The sequence below is a fragment of the Ostrea edulis genome, chromosome 2 (assembly GCF_947568905.1).
Source record: "Ostrea edulis chromosome 2, xbOstEdul1.1, whole genome shotgun sequence".
NCBI classification, from domain to species: Eukaryota; Metazoa; Mollusca; class Bivalvia; order Ostreida; family Ostreidae; genus Ostrea; species Ostrea edulis.
In genome coordinates, this window is record NC_079165.1 from 60988107 (window position 1) to 61007699 (window position 19593).

General features: G+C 32.2%; 1 protein-coding gene across 9 annotated transcripts in view; it reads left to right on the plus strand.

Moving 5' to 3' along the window:
* The window catches only part of LOC125681821 (cGMP-dependent 3',5'-cyclic phosphodiesterase-like), a 107589-nt gene that overhangs the window by 81049 nt on the left and 6947 nt on the right, over positions 1-19593 (plus strand). For 4 of the 9 annotated variants that reach the window (XM_056154671.1, XM_056154668.1, XM_056154672.1 and 1 more), the window contains 12 exons: positions 111-2166; positions 3792-3855; positions 3985-4066; positions 4153-4213; positions 4334-4415; positions 4529-4563; positions 4754-4869; positions 8895-8972; positions 12747-12869; positions 14958-15028; positions 15168-15290; positions 16378-16465. In XM_056154671.1, the coding sequence (XP_056010646.1) occupies positions 111-2166; positions 3792-3855; positions 3985-4066; positions 4153-4213; positions 4334-4415; positions 4529-4563; positions 4754-4869; positions 8895-8972; positions 12747-12869; positions 14958-15028; positions 15168-15290; positions 16378-16465 (2979 nt within the window). Of the gene's footprint in view, positions 1-110; positions 2167-3791; positions 3856-3984; positions 4067-4152; positions 4214-4333; positions 4416-4528; positions 4564-4753; positions 4870-8500; positions 8579-8894; positions 8973-12746; positions 12870-14957; positions 15029-15167; positions 15291-16024; positions 16113-16377; positions 16466-19593 lie in introns of all 9 variants that reach the window. The other 5 variants (XM_056154667.1, XM_056154669.1, XM_048922048.2 and 2 more) reach the window with 5 other exon arrangements.

Genomic DNA, 19593 nt, shown 5'->3' on the forward strand with positions numbered 1-19593 from the left:
AGGGATAAAGATGTGTTAAGTGTATTTTTTAATAATTATGAAATTACAAAGTACTATTAGAATTATATTATTAGATTTTGTGGTTAAACAAGAGAATTTGTCTTTTTTAGGCTATGCTACAAGTGGCCAGAAATCTATTCACTCATTTAGGTGAGTTTACTGTGAGACACAGTGAGGAACTAGCTAGCTTTAATTATCTGGCATATTTTCTGGAAAAGTATAAAGAACAAGTTTCAATCCCAAATAAAGTGAAAGGGCAAAGCAAGCACAAAAATAGCAATGGTTCTGCAAAAGCATGTAAATCATTACCATTAGCAGATCATAGAAAAATTCATGTAAATACATGTAAAAGTTCATTAAACCCAATGTCGGGATCTTTGACATATTTTGCAAGCCAGTTCATAACTGCTCCGAGAGAAATTGTAGGCTCTCCAAATTCTGAGCGTTCTCTCTCAGTTTCCTATCAAAAATCAAATGCAAAAAGAAGATACTTCAGTTCTGTTTATACTGAAAAGGAAGATTTTGACCTTTGTGCTAGAAATGAAGAATTTTCCCAGAGTTTGAAGAACAGAATGGAAAACTCACAATTACATTCAGATTGTATTGACTCTGGTGAAAAAGAAATATCTGAAAATGAGAAAAACCACTATGAAGACAACGGTGAGGTCATCCAATCAGATTTCAGAGGAAGTTTGAATGGTGTGTGCAATTCTTCAAGTTTTACAAAAACAGGAAGAACTGCAAAATGTAAAAAGGGAAGCAATGAAAATGATTCCTTCATTGATAACGAATTCATACAGCCTAAGGTGGACTTCTCCATTATTCCATTACAACAGGAATTGACCTTTAAAGATCCTGAATTATTTGAGCAGAGAAAGAAAAACGATCAAAAAGAAGGAAGAAATGAAGTAGAGATAATGGACAGGATTCAAGAACCAGTGAAAAAACTATCACCAAAAACTGATTACATTGCCGCTGGGAATGATTCATTGTTGAATACCGTTAAACATACCTCAACTGTTTCTGCCTCAAATGCTATGAGTGAAAGCAAAACATTTACAGCTGAGGGTGAACAATGTAGGGTTTGTGTGGAAATTGATGATTTTAAAACTTGTGGTGAATTGCAGCCAAATGAAGAGGCACAACTTGCAACTTCTGGTAGCAGATCTGAAATGGATGAATCTTTCACTGAAGAGAGTTTGTTGGTCAAATCTAGTTGTAAATCAGGCAATACTGGGTCTGGTTTGTCCTCTGCATTTCAGTCAGAAGTTCTCAAGTTGGAAAACAAATTTGAGAGACATGAAATAAGCATCTCTGACCAAGTTTCATATAAAGAAGCTGTTACTAAATTAGGTGGTGACAGTGAATGCAGTGACTCGTGTCTGCCAGCTGTGTCACGGTTGCACATTGCTGTGACAAAAGATGATGACTTTAAAGAAGGCAATGAAATGAGACAAAGTGGAAGTACAGATAAAGGCAGTATATTCATGAATACCACTACACTTAATGTTCCACCAGAAGAAATGTCTCAAAAATCTTTTCATACTGCAGAAGATGATGCCATGGATAATACATCTGTGGGTTCACAAGGCGATTTGGAACAAGAGTTTGACATGGATGAGAAGGATGAAAAATCAGAGGTGTTTTATGATACCCTTACTGATAGAAGTATTTTCAGCAGTAGTTCAGAACAGGGAATGTGCAGAAGTATAAAGGAGTCAACTCTTGAGTTAAAATGGAGAGAGGTAAAGCTCTCGCACAGTGAACCAGCCATATCCAATGTGAAAAATGCCTTGACAGACTCGCAGTCACAATTTAAAGACAGCAAACATTGTTTAAATTATGCCTTCATTGAAGATGTGGAGCCCTTCATAGATCCACTCATAATTTCCTCCAACAATCAGGATTCTGTTGTCAGGGATGTTGGTTTAATATGTTCCAGATCTTCAATTCCAGGAACGGATATAAAGATTATTGTAGAGGATACTACTTCTTGTGAGACAAACAGCTTTTCACATCAAAGAGTGCCAAATATTTCAACCTACTCCTCAGCTGATAAGTGCTCTGAGAGGAGTTCAGGTTGTAGCTCAGACAAGCATGACAAAGATTTGGAGTATATCAAACACCTACAGCCTCCTGCCACAGATGTTTGCATTATTACCAAGTGTAGGCCCATTCTTTTATTACGTCAGACTTTATGTAGAGTTCAGTTGAACCATTTTCAGCGTTTTGTTGAACCATTTTCTAATTTTCCCATTAAACTATTAATTAATTGTAGCAAATGTTTTTGAATTCCTATTTCATTAGTTAACATTCTAAGTTGCTGTTACATTGTCAGAAAGTAAGTAATGTTCTTCATTTCTGGTAGTTGCCATCAATTCTATTGATTGAATATTTAAATTTAATTTACTTTGTCCTTGTTGCTTTTTGATTCACTATATCACAATTACGTAACTCTCGGGGACTCTTTCATATTGAAGGTAAAAATTTCATCAGGAGAAAATTGTTTATATCATTGAGCTTGTGTATGATTCAATATTTGTGACTAAAAGTATAAAGATATATTTGCATTTTATCCGAGTCTCCAGCAGAGGCTCCTGAATATTATATTTGTATTTGCATTATTGAGAGATTGTACTTCAGAAAACAAATCAAAATTAAACATGACTATTTCTACATGCTGCATTTGTTCCTAGTATGAATAAGTGATGTTGTCCTCAACTATCACTTTTTTCATACTTCAAATACTAATGAGTTCCTATAAGTTACGTAATCATGATATGGAAATACATGTATACTGAAAATTCTAATGATGAAGCAATTTAAAACAAAAACACCCCCAAAAAAACTCGAGACTTAATCATAGATGTGGTTTGGATCTAATTTTATAGGCCCCAAATACAAGACTTTCAATATTTTAAAGTTCACTTTATTTCGATTAAGGATGTATACATTTTCATTTTAATGGACTTGTTGACAGTCTGAAGATAATGACATGAATGTTAGATTTGTTATAGTGATGAAAAAGTACACACATGTATTTTGCATCATTTGTCATTCTGTAAATAAAGAGAATATTATGAACAAGATTTATTTCATTACTTCATGTATTGTTCAAAGATAAGTCTTTGTGAAAAATATTATTCCTGTTCACTATGTTGTTTGTGTTTTTTAAATGAAAAAAAATCCACAGGATGCTGCGAGTCAAAAAATGACAGCAGACAATAAAAACTTAATTTCTTTGTTTAAAATTACTCTAAATTTGTGGTAAATATATTCATGATTTTTTCACATAAGAAATAAAGTTGGAAAAATTTGCATTTTTTAAAATCTAAAGAATTTCACTTGAATTTTCACCATTTTGCAGGGCCAAATTAGGCTCAAACCATAACTAATGCTTCATCATTAAGAAACCAGTATGTTATTTTAACTATATATTTCTCAATGAAATGCAGACCCTTTAATTTGACATAAAAACATCTCTTTATGAGAAGAAACAAGTTGAATTTCAAAATAAGAATAGATGGAAGAAATTTCTATTTTATTTGTATTATGGGGGATAAGTAAACAATGAAAGCATGTCATTGAGTTGATTTCTGCATAATCAGCTTCCCCGATAATGCAAACTTACTCTGAGCCTTTGTTGTCTCTTTAATACAAACAACCTAGACATTTATTCCTCAAGTAATTCTAAGAATTTTAATATCATAAATCATTTTCATGTTCTTCACATTACATGTATTACATGGATTAAATACTTGTGTATCACAGATTAATTTTTTCATTGACAGATGATCTGACCAAACTTCTTAGAGAAATTATGCAAGAGGCAAGGAATCTTACGCAGGCTGAAAGGTATAGCAAGTTTGTTGAGAAATATTGAGGATGTACATATTATGTATTTTGATAAGGAGAATGAATTAAAGATTAATATCAAGAAATTTGAATGACTAAAAATAAGTTTTCATTTTCTGATTATTACAGATGTTCTGTATTTTTGATTGACAAAGAGACAAAAGAACTTGTGGCAGAGGTGTTTGATGGGATATCTACCAACAGCAAAGAGGTCTGTACCAAAGTGTATATGAGTGTTTCTGTGTAAAGTTAATGTTGTCAGTGCAATATACAATTACCAGTACATTGATTTTGTAGGAGCATAATGAAATCAGAATGCCTATAACTCAGGGAATAGCAGGACATGTTGCTACTACAGGTACCTAATTAATATACACTTGAATAGGCCTAGGTTGTACCGGTAATCACTTCAGTTACCAGTAGATTTAATGAACAATATTAAATTGATGTAGAATATGTTCAATCAATTTAATTTAAGGCAATTTGCTGAACATCAAAGATGCTTACTCCCACCCAATGTTCTACAGAGGCATAGATGATTCTACAGGATTTAGAACAAGGTAATACCTTGCCCACTATTTTGTATTAAAGCCCCTTCTAAGAGGCCTTTCTATAGGTATGCAGTGTAAATTTGATGCATAATTCCTGCATAAACATGTTCCTTATTTTTCAGAAATATACTATGCTTTCCAATAAAGAATGAAAAAGGTAAGCAAAATAAAGATAAAGTTAACTATATACATTGAAATGAATTTAGATATGCTGAATGATACATTTATCAAGTGTAATGCTATGATTTTAGTAGGAATTTTATTTGTGAATATGACAGTAATTTGGGGTGGGATCGTATCTTTACTATACATTTGATTTGGGTGTGACCTCTTTATTTGTTGTGCAGGGGATGTCCTTGGTGTGGCCCAGCTCTGTAACAAGAAAACAGGACAGCACTTCACTGCGTTTGATGAGGATCTAGCCTCGGCATTTGCTGTATACTGCTGTATAAGTATTAGCCATGTATGTCCGCTGTTTTATATTGATTTATTTACTTGTGGAACTAACTGAAGAATTGATCTATAGCAATATTTAAAACATATGTATTAAGTTTACAGTTCTTGTAAAGACCACAAGATAATTATATCATTGATTAGTACATGAAATAATATGATTTGAAGTATGATTGAAGAATAAAATGAAAGGGGCACTACGGCTCAAAATTACTTGAATTAATTTGTATTATGTTTATGTATGTCTATAAAAGGATAAAAACAATGTTATCACATAAGGTTTGGAACTTTGATAAGCATTTAATAATTCCTTGCTATTAAATAAAGAACTCCTGAGATTTTTGTGCATATATATATTTTCAAGTTAACTTGGTTAGTAAGTTCACATTCGCATCACATGTCTTTTATATACATTCAATCAGAAAAATGTTGAAGATGAAGTATTTATTTTACATTGAATTAATTACGTATTCATCCTATTGAGCTTAGAAAATTGGAAAAGGTGGGCGATTATTTTGTTTTGTTACATTTTGAGTGAAACTTTGAGAAATGTTTTAAATGAGTGGTTATACTTTCCTGTACGATGATAAAATCCACTTAGGTCTTGGTTATTGATTTATTTCAAATTGTCAAAACAGTATTGTAAATACACAAAGATATAGTAGCTATTGCTAGTTTAAGGTAAGTCGAGTGTACTTTATTTAGGGGGGAGGGGAGGGGCTGTTAATTTTTGAGAGTTAAAAAAAGTCCATGGGGCACTTATAGGATGAATATGGTATGTGAAGTAAACAACAAACAATGAGAATAACTATCAAAACAGATGTAGCATTTCATAACTACCAGATTTTCCGGAAGTTATTTTTCATCTGACAGTTGAAACTGGAAAACAGTCTGCCACTTTAGAAAATGATACGTCATCTGCACATGCCCACACTTTTTTTTTTTTTTTTTTTTTTTATTACGAAGTTTAATATTCTTTCAATAATGCAATGATACAGGAATGTTCTGTTTACAAATATTTTTGGCAAAATGTTCCGTAGTGTCGCCTTAAATAAACTTTTGCATTGTTAATATTTTAGAATTTTTTATAGGTCATCTGAGTCACTCGTAAACTTTAGAACTTTTGCTCAGACACTACTTGGCAAATTTTCACCAAAATTGATGTGTAGCATCTTTACATGGGTGCTTAATGTTATAAAAAATTATATATATTGAAAATTTCATACCTATGCTGTATACTCTGTGATTTTATTTTATTTATTTAAAAAATTTTGTGTGTGTTTTTAGGGATAGGAGAATGAAATTTGTTGATTTTGTGTTCATTAATTGTCACCTTTTGGCCCAAGGAATGAGGCCAACATTAAAAATGTTGATGGAATCTGTTTTAAATGTAAACATGTATAAAACAAACTATTGAAATATGGAGGGCTCAGCCAAAGTTGTGATATTCATGGCTCCAGAATTAGGGATTCAATCCCTAGCATGGGGTTACATATAGATAGGTGATAAAGAGGAAAGGCTTTTACAGTAAATATTTTTTCTTTACTCCTGAACATGCTGAAGACAAACTTTTTGCATACATGTAGTTATAATGAGCATGGATATCTCTACCGGAAAATCTACCAAGTTCCCTGAATTGGCTTCAGCCACTAGGATGTTGCTGAATAAATAGGCCATATAATGAAAATGTATTTAATCTCTAAAAGCTTGTCTTCAAGATGAGCAGACCAGACATTGCATCTTAGACCTAGATCAAGGTCATATTGTCAAGTTTATGGTAACCATTGACATAGAACTAAAGATAACTGTTCGGGTTACTTCTTTGTGATGGAGAGACATGAGACTGTTTATATTTTGTACAAAACTATCATTTGCAGTGGCTTAATGGTTAGAGCATATGCTTTCTGACTAGGAGCTTGTAAGTTCAAACCTCATTATGTCAAACCTAAGATGTAAAATATAAAGATAGGTAATTACGGTAATGTTCCTTTGCCAAACTTTTGGCATTTAGAAGTGAGAGCCGCGGATCTTTCAAATAGGGCCTTAAAAACCGAGGTCCTGTGTCGTTGCTGAAACAGTATAGTACCCTCATTTGCTATGATCTGGAATACCATGCATAAGGCCAAAAAATTTAATTACTTGGTTATTATTTCCTTCATTGATTTTCCAACACTTAATGAAATCTGCATATCACCAAACTTCTCAGGAAACATCCAACTAGTTCCTAGGTAGAGGGAACCATCTCTTATGGAATTATATAGTTCTAGCATGGAACATGCATCTGAAAATCCACCAACTATATGCCACGGAAGTATAATGATTGATCCTTTTTGGATCTGCACCGAAATCAATGCCATTGCGCCAAAACTTACCAGCCAAAACTATCCTGTTGCATGTAACTCAGCAGCCATTTGCAACTAGGCCACATGTCTTTATCATCCAGACGTTTGTCAAACATTTTACTGACAGGAGTATCTAAAATGCGGCAGGGGTTTCCGTGGGTTTTTTTAGCACCCTATGAGTGCATGAGAGAAAGTTTGTTTTATTCATTTAATGATAAAAATGGGTAATGTGCAGATTAATTAAAAGAGATTCGGGCGGGCCTGAGAACCAAATAAGTAATTAATTTTTTTTAGGCCTAAGTCTAAATTTGTGGCAGTTCACCTACAGCTGGTGATGTTTCAGTATGTGTAAAAATCCTCGAAGGGACATAAAACAACAAACAAAACTTATAACCAAATATGATAAGGCTTGGAGTACTGGTTAAGAAAAGATTATTTGTCCTTACCCATAACTTCACAACTAATAGACATTAGAAAGTCAAATTTTCTTTAATTGAAACTTTTTTTAAGACCAGACAGTCAGTCAAGCATTTGAACCAAGGAAATCTGGCCAAGATTAAGGTCACAAATACAAATAGTAGAAATATGATTCCAAGTCATAATTTTGTAATGGAGAAACATAAGAAGTACTTAATTATTATGACTATTGATCACCAACCAACCAACCAAAATAAAAACAGCTGACAACACCTGGTTATCAAAGCATGAGAGATGCAGTCAATGCACCTTGAACATGCTACATTTCTAATGTTATTTTTACTGTGTATTACTTTAGTACTCGGGTGACTGTTAAGGTCATGTGTTTATGAAGTTTAATTCACATGTCTTGATGAGTATTGTTTGCATGCAGATCTAAAGGGTATGTTTGTATTTTTTCTAATACATGTGTATTTTCATTTTCCCTGCAGAACTAACAAGATTTGCAGATGATTTATGAAGTTTTAATCATTTTGGCCAGACTTTCCTCATTCCTGCATTTATTAAATTTGCCAAGAAACAATAGGCTGTGCTTTCATGTTATTAACAAAAGTTATTGCTAATATTTTCCATTATATTACATCCAACGTAAGTTAGCATTGAAACCTGGCAATAAAGTTAGATGCAATTAGTGAAGATTGCTCTTTTGAAAGTAAGCTTGTATGACAATATGTAGAGTTTGTCATAAATGTAGCTTTCTGGCATTCCATGTTTTTAGGATCACAGTAAAATATTAACAATTTACTTCTCCAGGTCTTTTCCAGTACCAGCAGCTGCTAGTTAAAGCTTTCAGTAACTTTACTTTTTCAAACTAAATTCCAGTCGCTGATGTACCAGAATGTTTTAGCTGCACAGTATCGTAACAGTTTAGCCAATGAATTAATGATGTACCACATGAAGGTAACTGGGTAGATTGCAGTGTTGTTTCGGTATTGTTGTAGCACTAAAACAATGTAGTCTCCAGTATTTAGTTTTTTTACAACACATCTTTTGTTTTATTTTCCAGCTGTTTTTGCTTTAGCTTTTCTGTTAACATGTGGTAGCTCATACTTTCTCCAGGTAGCTCTTTACTGACATTTTTTTTCAGGCGTGATTGCAGTATTAAATTTTTGGAAAGAGTGCTATTTTAGGAAATAGCATTTAGGTGCTAGTGTAAGTGGTTAAAACACCCAGAGACTGGTTTGTACAATGATGGGGATGACTTTTCCTTTTGCAGTGTCTTATGTACAAGAAGCTTCAAGATTCACAACACAGAAATAGATTAGCAAATGAACTAATGATATTTCATATGCAGGTTGGTCTTCCTTTTTCTAAAAATAAATATAGCAAGGTAAAAATAACAGTTTGAAGAATGTTGGTCAGTATTTCAGATTATTTTGTAATGAATGTAGCATGGCCTGAGTTCATTGATGTATTCTTACCCAAGCCTCCTCTTTGAATTCTTTGTGATGTTTCCAATTTTTCATAAATATTGAGTTGAAGTTCTTTTGATTTTGATGGACATGGAATGTTTTTCTATCTTCTTTAAGTTTGATAAGAATGCACTTTCGGTGTGCACACGAGGTCAATTTTAGAGCATTTTTTCACAGCATGTATCAATTGGAATTAACACACACAATGTGCAAATGTAAGAAGTAATACATGTATCTTATTTTAAAGGACATATATTTTCATTACTCTATATATAGCATTTCCACTGCAAAATATAACCCAGAAAGTACAATATCCTGTCAAACATTATTTGATTAAATTCAAATAATCATTAATTAATCAATATTTGGGGGAAAACCATGGATTTATTCTGAGATTTAGCATTACATATATTTTTAGATACATTACAAGTGGGTTTATTTTAAATTTTTTTAACGTAATGAAGTGCTTTGAACTAAGACAGTGCAGAATGTGCAGACAAATTATTTATTTCGTATCATTCGCTAACACATAAACACATATAAAACACAACATTTTCTAACTACCATCGTCATACAAATTCTTTGAATATGCATACATCAAGTACATTGATCAAATTATCTTTCTGAAAGAAAATGTTCAGTCTGCTATCAAGCTACACCCTATGTACAAAAATTATCATATGTATTTTGAATACTGTGAAGTATCATGTATTGTGCAGACCCACCCTCACCCCTATTCATCCCCACTTTCAAAAAAAAAAATCCAGGAAAAACTTTAGTCATATATTTTGTGCAACCAAGAAATGGTAAAATTCTTAATCAAGATCACAATTCCCAAGGATTATGGTGACAGAAATAACAACATGGCACACACTCATTTTGTAATAAAATATTAAGGTAATCAGATTTGTTATTTCTGTAAATTTATTAGTAAACTGTTAGGAAATAGTAAATTTATATGTGTTTCAAAATGAGATAGTAGGCATTGATAACTGCAATAAACCAGCATTGTATGATTATTCACAGGCAATTATATTGCTTGAATACAAATTCACTTTTAAAGAGTACTGTTTAATAGTAAATTCAAAAATTTTTGTCCTTAATAAATTTGCAGTATTTAAGAAATAAATAACACTTTGTGAGGTAAATCAACTCGAAGCATTGCAGTGCATACCCTCATGCATTTTCAAAAATGAAGTTTATTTCTTATATTAACATTCTCCTTTCCTGTCTGTCAGAATTCCCAGATTTTAAGACAAACACTAGATCTGTATTCATACAGAGTATCCTTGGGTGAAGGGGATTCAAATTTGTTGAGATGAAGGGCCATATCCCCCTTCTAAGACTGAATAATAAAGAAAAGGCAACAAAAAAAATATAGGATGGAATCATTTGAAGATCTTCTTAACAACCACTAGGCCAGAAAAGATGCAACTTATGTGAAAGCTTATTCTGATATAATGAAGATTCAAGTTCGAAATCATGGCCCCCAGAGATATATATATATATATATATATATAAAACATTATATATATTTTAAAACATTCGAGTTGCAGGACCATATTAAATCATTATTATGCAAACATTTCCAAGTTGTGTGGTCTCAAGTTTTGGGTTGTTTTTTTTTCAAATTATGGACCCTGGGTCTAAGAGTGGGGCTGGAATCAGGGATCAAATTATTAATAGTACATGAAGATAGAAAAAAAATGTTTTTAGAAAAATCTCCTCTAGAACACAAGACCATGTTGGTAAATTGTTATAGATGCATCCCTGTATTGTGTGAATTCAAATTTCGTTAGGTCATGAACCTATTGGGCCAGGATAGGGTCATATATGGAGTCCAAATCTTTTGTGGGAATAAATAGGGTAAAAAAATCTTGAAAAAGAACAGCAGGGCCATGCGACTTAGGTGAGCATTGTTGCCCTTGGGCCTCTTGTTTTCATCATGCTTGATTTAGGAAGCTGAAATTTGGTATGTGGTTTACTAATGTATGTTTACAGGTTAATTTTAAGTTTCATCACAGTTAAGTGAATTTAACAAGCTTTATGGGGTTGTGCCGGATATAGTTTTCCAGACTTTTTTCCACTATGCTTTAACTATTTGAAATTTGATATGTGGTTACCGAATAAATACTTCCACACTCCTTTCTATTCCTTGGACTCTTTCATCTGAATGTCATCTTTCAAAGAGCTAGTTCTGACTGAATTCTGGTTGAATGGATGAATGCACAAATACATCAGTCTATTGGTACTGAGATCATTCATTATCATTTCATAGATGTTGTCTAATCAGCTAATTCCTAATATCCCTTGGAAATGTTGATGCTGTATGTATTTAATCTCATTCAAAATCGGTGCACAAGATTGGTTATGATTTGATCATTATAAATTTCTGAAGAATTTTACAGAAAACGATATTGCAGCTCATATAGTACATGTATTTCAAAAACACATTTTTTTAAAGTCTGAGATTGTTTTTCAAATTTGTCATGTGTATATGACATTATATATATATTTTCATTATAATTTCTTTCCTGAAAGTTTCCCTGACTTTGCTAGGCTCCATTTTGTTTTGTAACTTTTAAACATTCCATTCTGTATTGTTCACTTAATTGCCTTCACCTTAATTGTAAATTGAAATTCATTTCATGTTTAAAATATTGCTGATCAAGTGCTAATGATATATGTTGCATATGTTTTTTTGGGCAAGATTAAGTTTGAAAAGACAAAACATGAATTAGTGAACCTCAAATGGAAATGGAACAAGTGGGAAGTTTCATATTAAGCAAGCAATTCCCAAGGGAGTCTGAGTGGTTTAAGTGGTGAGAATATCTAAAATAGATACTAGAGGTTATGCGGTATTAGAAAGGTGAAGATCACGAACGGTGGTCTATCTCATATAACTCCTATAAGCAATACAAAATAGAGTTCCTGTCAACCTGTCCCACCTGCTGTGAGCCCCATATAATAAAATAATTTAGATTTTTAAAAAAAATGTTATCAAATTAAAAACAGAATACCTGGGAAAAGGGATGATCAGATGATCCTTTTAGTTGAATGGATTGTACATGAATTTCTTGGGGAAAGGGAGGTGCACAAAACATGATACTTTACGGCTGATTTGGGCTAAAAGTAGAGAATTTAAGGAGGTATAACACCCCACTCAAGTTTGTCATACATGTAAGTAAAAGATACAGAATATGCATAACATAGTTGCTGCGTGGGAAGTTTAAAATTTTGCATTTTGTAGAAAAAAAATTGTGTGATTTTAGTTTAAAATCATTAAAATAGAAATTAGACCCCTGTTGACTTGAATGCACAATCAATAGATTGTGAGCTTTATGCCTTTAATCAACTTAACTAACCCAAATTGTGATACATTATTACTCGTTGACCCAATCAGATTCTTGAAAGCAAACATAATTTTATGAATTAATACGGATTATTGTAGGCAATTCTGCTTTATGCCGACACAGATTATTAGAGGGAGTTCTGCTTCAACTATCTTGTAAAAACTTGGATCATAGTAGACATGGATTATCTGTAAATTACACTTGCACGTAGATGTTAAGAGGAAAAATATTGGTTGTCATATTTATTTACTTGTTATTGCATGTACACTATACAATTTAAAAGTAAATGCTATTGCTTTTTAGATTTCTCCTGATGATGTGGAAAAACTGCTCCTAAATGACATTCCCTCTGTGGCTATTTGGGGAGTGGAATTTGACAAATTCTCATTTCCTCCAAGGGAAATTCCTGATCTAGAGACACCAATGGTTAGTGTTATGTTGATTGAATTATTTCTGTTGTTTGTCCACCTGAATGTGTACAACTCTTCAATTATTACATGTACCATTATATACATGTATGATGCATAGATATTTTTTTAATGGAATTTATATACCCTGGGCTTATAGAGTTGGTATATGGTAGAAATATAGAGATTGGAAATCTTTTAGAATCTTTCAAAATGCAAGATGATAATTACAGATTGAGAAGATAATGTGTAAACACCCTGAGACATGTAGTGTATGTACAGTAGTAGTCCAACAGCAAGACTTGGTTTATTGTTAAGCCATTATTAGGTCACCTGAGTAAACTCAGAAACATTTGTACCCTGCAGATACTCCGGTTTACTCCCATGTACTGACACAAACACACACCCCAGCGCCAACATTGTGCATTAAAGGACCCCATTGGAAATGAGCTTTCATGGGTTATCCTTTGTATTTATGCATGTATATTTGTATGTATGTACATGTATATATTAAATAAAACATTTTTTTATTTGAGGGATCAAATGGCATTGTGGGTTTTCAAATTTGCTAATCACATTAAATTTCAACTTTTCTGAACCATCTGTATTTGAGGCAACCAATAAAGTTAATCTGTCCTTTGACTTTCCCCTGGAACGTTTATCACTTTTCAGTTGAATAGTTTTCTTGGGTGTAAGTACAGTATTTGAAATTGCTTTATGCATTGTCTCCACACGATTTTCCCTCGCCTATCATTTTATTATATGGTAAATAAACTTGCTTCATCCACGTTAAAAATGTTACAAGGTTTATAACCTTTGATTAATTTGGAAGTTTATTGATTTTCCAATCTTTTAAATGTTAGCATCAACTTCTCCACTTCTGCTGCAGATTGATTCACAGACTATCCTGTGCCTGAATCTGTCTAGCCAGCCTGTGATGGTTCTCCTAGTTTTCCAATGAACTCTTCCTTTTCTTAAGAAGTATAAGACCTCTGATAGGGATGTTTTGGACATGTTTTTCTGTGAACCACTTAAACAATGCATTGTTAACATTGTCATGTTTTCCTGATCACTCACTTTCTGGATGGGTCGAGATTGGAAGTTTGAAAGAGTAAATGCCGGTAATTTCGGACGGCCGGGAAATTCAAACGAAATATTTCTAAGCCTCCATTAAATATATGAATCCCTCTATCATTTGCATTGTTTTCTTAATTTTGTTCCTTTGTTTACGAAGAATACAGAGGTCTCAAAAATGATACATTTGGATACCTATAAGTAGTTATTTTCCGTAAGGGACACCATATCGGTCTTTTCCATCAAAAGCTATGAGCCTTGGAAAATTTGATTACCTATGCAAGTGAAGGATATGTACAACAATATTTTGAAATTGAAAACTTTTAAATTTACTTTATTTAGTCAAAATATGCAGTTTTAGTAGAAAGCTATCTGAAATTTTTTTTAAAGTCCAGCAGGGGTTAAAGAATTTCAAAATGTTGTACATATCCTCCACTTTTCATCCATATCAAATTTCTGTGGCATTTCTCCTTATGGGCACTCGGTCATTATATACATATCAATAGACTTGCTGCATAGAAACTCAGCTAAATCATAATCACAATTAAAACACACACACACACTTCAATAGCAACTGATTTTAAATACTAGAAATTACAAGAAATCGTCGAAGTTTAAACAAAGAAATACCATTTATAATAAAGAATGAATACCTACAGAAATTTATATGCCAACTTGATATTTCTAATAACTTTGTTCCCAAAAATATTATTCGCTATAAAACTAAAAAATAGTAAACTTCATAATTATTTACCTCCACGTGACTCTGTAAAACTTCTCCATATCCATGATTTTGCTATATCTATGTACTAAAAGACTTTTACTGTATTATATAAATATCTAATTGATCTAGTTATATAGCTCAGTGGTGACTGTTTAAACTGTGACTGTATTATATAAATATCTAATTGATCTAGTTATATAGCTCAGTGGTGACTGTTACTGTGACTGTATTATATAAATATCTAATTGATCTAGTTATATAGCTCAGTGGTGACTGTTACTGTTCATGGCCCTCTACTTTTATTTCCAGTGTGTCTTGGCCATGTTTGAAGATCTTGGATTTACATCTAGGTGGAGGATAAGAAAAGATACTTTAGTTCGGTAATGATCTGTCAAATTTTACAATCATACTTGTATGAAGAACAAAATTTGCAAATATAAACTGAAGCAATTGTAGTCTGTAATCATAAGAATTGCAGTTGAAACATGCTCTTCTAGTAAATATATATCTTCGTTTCAGATTTGTACTAATGGTGAAGAAAGGCTACAGAAACCCCCCTTATCATAACTGGACACATGCCTTTGCTGTGGCACATTTCTGTTATCTGTGCATCACAAACCTGAAACTACATCAGTGTTTAGAGTAAGAAAAAAAACTGAAATAAGAAATATTTCATGTACAAGTTATGTAGTTCAAAGTATTAGAAAGAACAAAGTATGATGATTATAAAAATCTGCCTTTATACTAAAAATGTCAAATCAGTTGATTCGAATGACTCAACTATGAAATAAATGGTCATGTGCACAAAAGATAAATTTGATAAGTATTATACCAGATGTCATAATGCTTTAATGGTGACATCAAGTTGAATATTACAAGTAATCTCCCAGAATTCTCCAAATATCTACAGATAATGCTTGTTTTCCCATAATATGGCTTTAAAAATTATCTTTTCGCAAAAATATTATTTGTGCCATGTTACATATTATATTTCAAAATTGGTGAATTTGTATGTACCATATTAGATATTCAATAATCTATTGGCAAAGCCCTCTTGTTTTTTGCTAAACAACTATCAATATATCCATAGATTCTAAATTTTGTTAAGCTTTCGATGTTCAAGGTCAAAGAATGACAACAACTGAATCACATCTTTTTTTATCCATTACCTGTAATTAATTCAATTCAATATGGTTGTGTAGGGTATGCATGAATGACTGACTTGAAAGATTTTTTTTCTATCAGTTTTTAGAACAACTGTTATCATAATTGTGAAAAAAAAGACCAAAAAAAAAAAACCCAACATACTTGTTCAACATTTTTAAACTTTGAGAAATAATTGAAGCATGTTGAGAATCGCAGAGTTGATATTTCAGTGATATGGAATTGCTAGCTCTATTTGTGTCCAGTCTGGGACATGATTTAGACCACAGAGGTACAAATAATCAGTACCAAATGTCCTCAGTAAGTAAATATGAATAGATTCAAACTGGGCATGGATCATTTTGAAAAGACATATGATATGTGTCATGTATACAAAAAAAAAATTAACCAAGATGTTTAAAAATGCTAAATATCACAATTTTTGAAAAGGGAGAAAAAGAAATGTCTCTTCTTGTATAGAAAATATTTCATCTTGTACACTGACCATATCATATGCTTTTGATAGACATTGTGGAATGTGATGGTTTAGTAGTTTTGTGTTGTAATGAATTGTTTTACCTTTCAGTGATATAGAGCTGTTTGCATTATTTGTGTCGTGCTTGTGTCATGATTTGGATCATCGGGGTACAAATAATCAGTATCAGGTGGCTTCAGTAAGTAAGAGTGTGTGGGGATTACTGCCCAGTTTGTAACTGGTGTGTGATGTAAAGCATGTACATGTGATTGATAGAATGTGTTGCAGGTAGTTTGTACACATACAAAATATATGTCTTTAAAAATGTTGATCATAAATTTTTCTTTACAATTTATACATGCTTTTTAGCTTGCCGGGACAAATGTCTAGATAGCTATTGGGATACCCCCAGTGTTGTCAATGACAGCATATGGGGACAGCAGGGTTATGTTTATGAAGTAATCTATTTCTTAGAAACTATTAATCTTGCATGATTCAAACTTGTATTGGTGATGGGTCTGAACTACATGTATATTTTCCAGACATGACCAGTTGAATTTGGTGATTTTTTGGCAACTGATCAGTGACTAATTTCTATATGATCCTCAAACTTGCATAGCTTGAGCTTATTCATCTGGATGCACAAACCATTCATGATTCAGATGCTGTATGTCACCTATATTTGTTCACATGAGTTACCAGGATATAGTTTTTGAACAGGTTCATTCCTCAGTATTTCCATATGATTCTCATTACAACTTCATCAAAGTCCTTGTTGCTTTCATAAAAAGTAATGATCCCAAAACTTGCCCGGCAAGCTCTGTTGTCTATTAACAACTAATGTTGAATACTTGTTAGTTAAATACTTGTTAGCCGTATACATTTGTACTAGCATTTGTTTTAGAAACTGTTGCATGAAATACATGTAAGATGACTTCTGCATTTATTTGATTGTTTAATGAATATACTGTAGTTAATATGTTTTGCATACCAAGGAATTTATATATTAGTAGGTTATTAAAAAGGTAGCATATTAATTCACATATTAATAGGTTTTGATAAAGGGTAGCATTATATGTATATACTTGTAGGTTTTTAGAAAGAGTAGTATAATTCATATACTAAGAGGTTTTCAGAAAGGGTAGCATGATTTATATATTAGTCAGTTTTAAGAAAGGGTAACATCATTTATATATACTAGTGAGTTTTCAAAAAGGGTAACATAATTTGTATACATTTAGGCCAATCTTGAATTATTGCCATTGGATGAATTCATTGCCTTTTATGATATCCACAATATTTTGTAAAGAACACTTTTCCTGCTATATATAAATCTTCCTTTACAATGCCAAATTTGCATTGCCACCCTATTTTCAAAGTAAATTTCCACATCACAGTGTCAAATATCTCAATACATCACCAAAGGTATGTGATCATTGAAGCATTTAATTTGTCATCACTGTACAGTAAAACTCGGATATAGTGAATTTCTGGGGACTCTCTATAAAAATTCGCTATAAGCGTAATTCGCTATACGTTTATAGCGAATTCATAATTCAAATATAACGAATTCGTTATAAAACTGATTTGTTCTACATGTATATCAGTTCTATAAGAAAGCAGCAATCGATATACTTGCGTTTGTATTGTCTTTAAGAGAAATGAAGCCTATATATTTTCGAGAAGAAATATTTTTATACAAGAAATACACACATTGATTTATATATGATAATTTATCTTGATGATTATTAAGTCATGCAAGAACATGTCGAGAGAGAAATGTCAACAATATTTTGCGCAATACATACATGTACAGTCTATTGCAATTGTCATTTACTTGTTGCTTTACACAAATAAAGAAGTGTACGATAAAATAAATGCAATCAAACTTCAAATTTAATTAACGAAAATAGTAAACAATACCGACAATATATTTCCTAAACGTATGTGTAAGTATTGTTTTGCGTTAACAACCTTTTTTGAAAAAATGCAAACAAATTTTGTAATAAGTGTGGAACCTTTATGTCAATGGAAAACGATTGTTAAAAATCACAAAGAGTTTAAAATGAAAAAAATAAATTCGTTATAAAAGGTGATTTTTACGTTCATTTTTAATTCAAGGGGAATAAGAATTTACTTCGTTATATCTGTAAATTCGCTATATCCGTGTTCGTTATAGACGCAGATTTTTATATAGAATATTTAAAGAATTTGCCGGGGAAATCGTTTTCACTTCGCTATAGCCGTAAATTCGCTATATCCGTGTTCACTATATTCGAGTTTTACTGTATATCAGTGTTGAAATGCCAAGCAGCAATAGGCCTAGTAGTCCAGGCAATTCCAAAGACTTGAATATGCGAAATAATTGTTTAACGGGGATAAGTATTTTCTTTTCGTAAGAAAATTTCAGTTATGCATTGTCACAATAGCTTTGAATTTCAGATGAAACGATTGGATGTGTGCATATCAGTTTGATTGTGCAAAATATGCATGGAACCTGTATTGACTTCTGTTAAGTAAAATCAAATCAAGAAATGGCTACTGTTATTCACATTACACATTGCAAATACTGTTGTGAGCACAGGCAATTGCATCGTTTGGGGGTCGAATTTACTATATAAAGAGTACTCTTTATATAGTAAATTCGACCCCCAAGCGATGCAATTGCCTGTGGTTGTGAGAGAGAAAAAAAGATTGTTTTATGTAAACCACAATGATGATGGATGCATTTTATTGTAGAACAAAATATTTTATACATAGTAAATATTTTTATCATGAATGTATTTTAAAGTGATCAGTATATGAATTGCAAAAAACTATCAACTAATATTTTCAATTCATCACCATGCAAATACAATTTATACATGTACTGCCACATTTTGCAGAATGTAGCAGTTTCACAAGAATTAACAGTACAAGTAGATTCTTAGAAAGGGTAGCATATAATTTATGTACAAGGCTTTTAGAAAGGGTAGCATAATTTTTATACTACAGTGAAACTTGTCAATACGAACATGGATACAACAAATATATTATTATAGATATAATGAAGTCAGCTGATTTCAAATTAGCTCACATGAATAATACACAGCCATATAAGGCTGTACAGGTTCCATAGTTTATATTATGTTTTCAAAAGTAAAAATTTGCATTGATGATAAAACATTTGTTCTTGCAAGGTTTTGTAATGTGTTTCATGAAAATGTTCTATTTGGTACCATACAGAAAGATAAATGTTTGGGAGGTTATAGTAAGGTCTGTAATCTGCTGTTCCAAACCACAGGCAATTGCATCGTTTGGGGGTCGAATTTACTATATAAAGAGTAC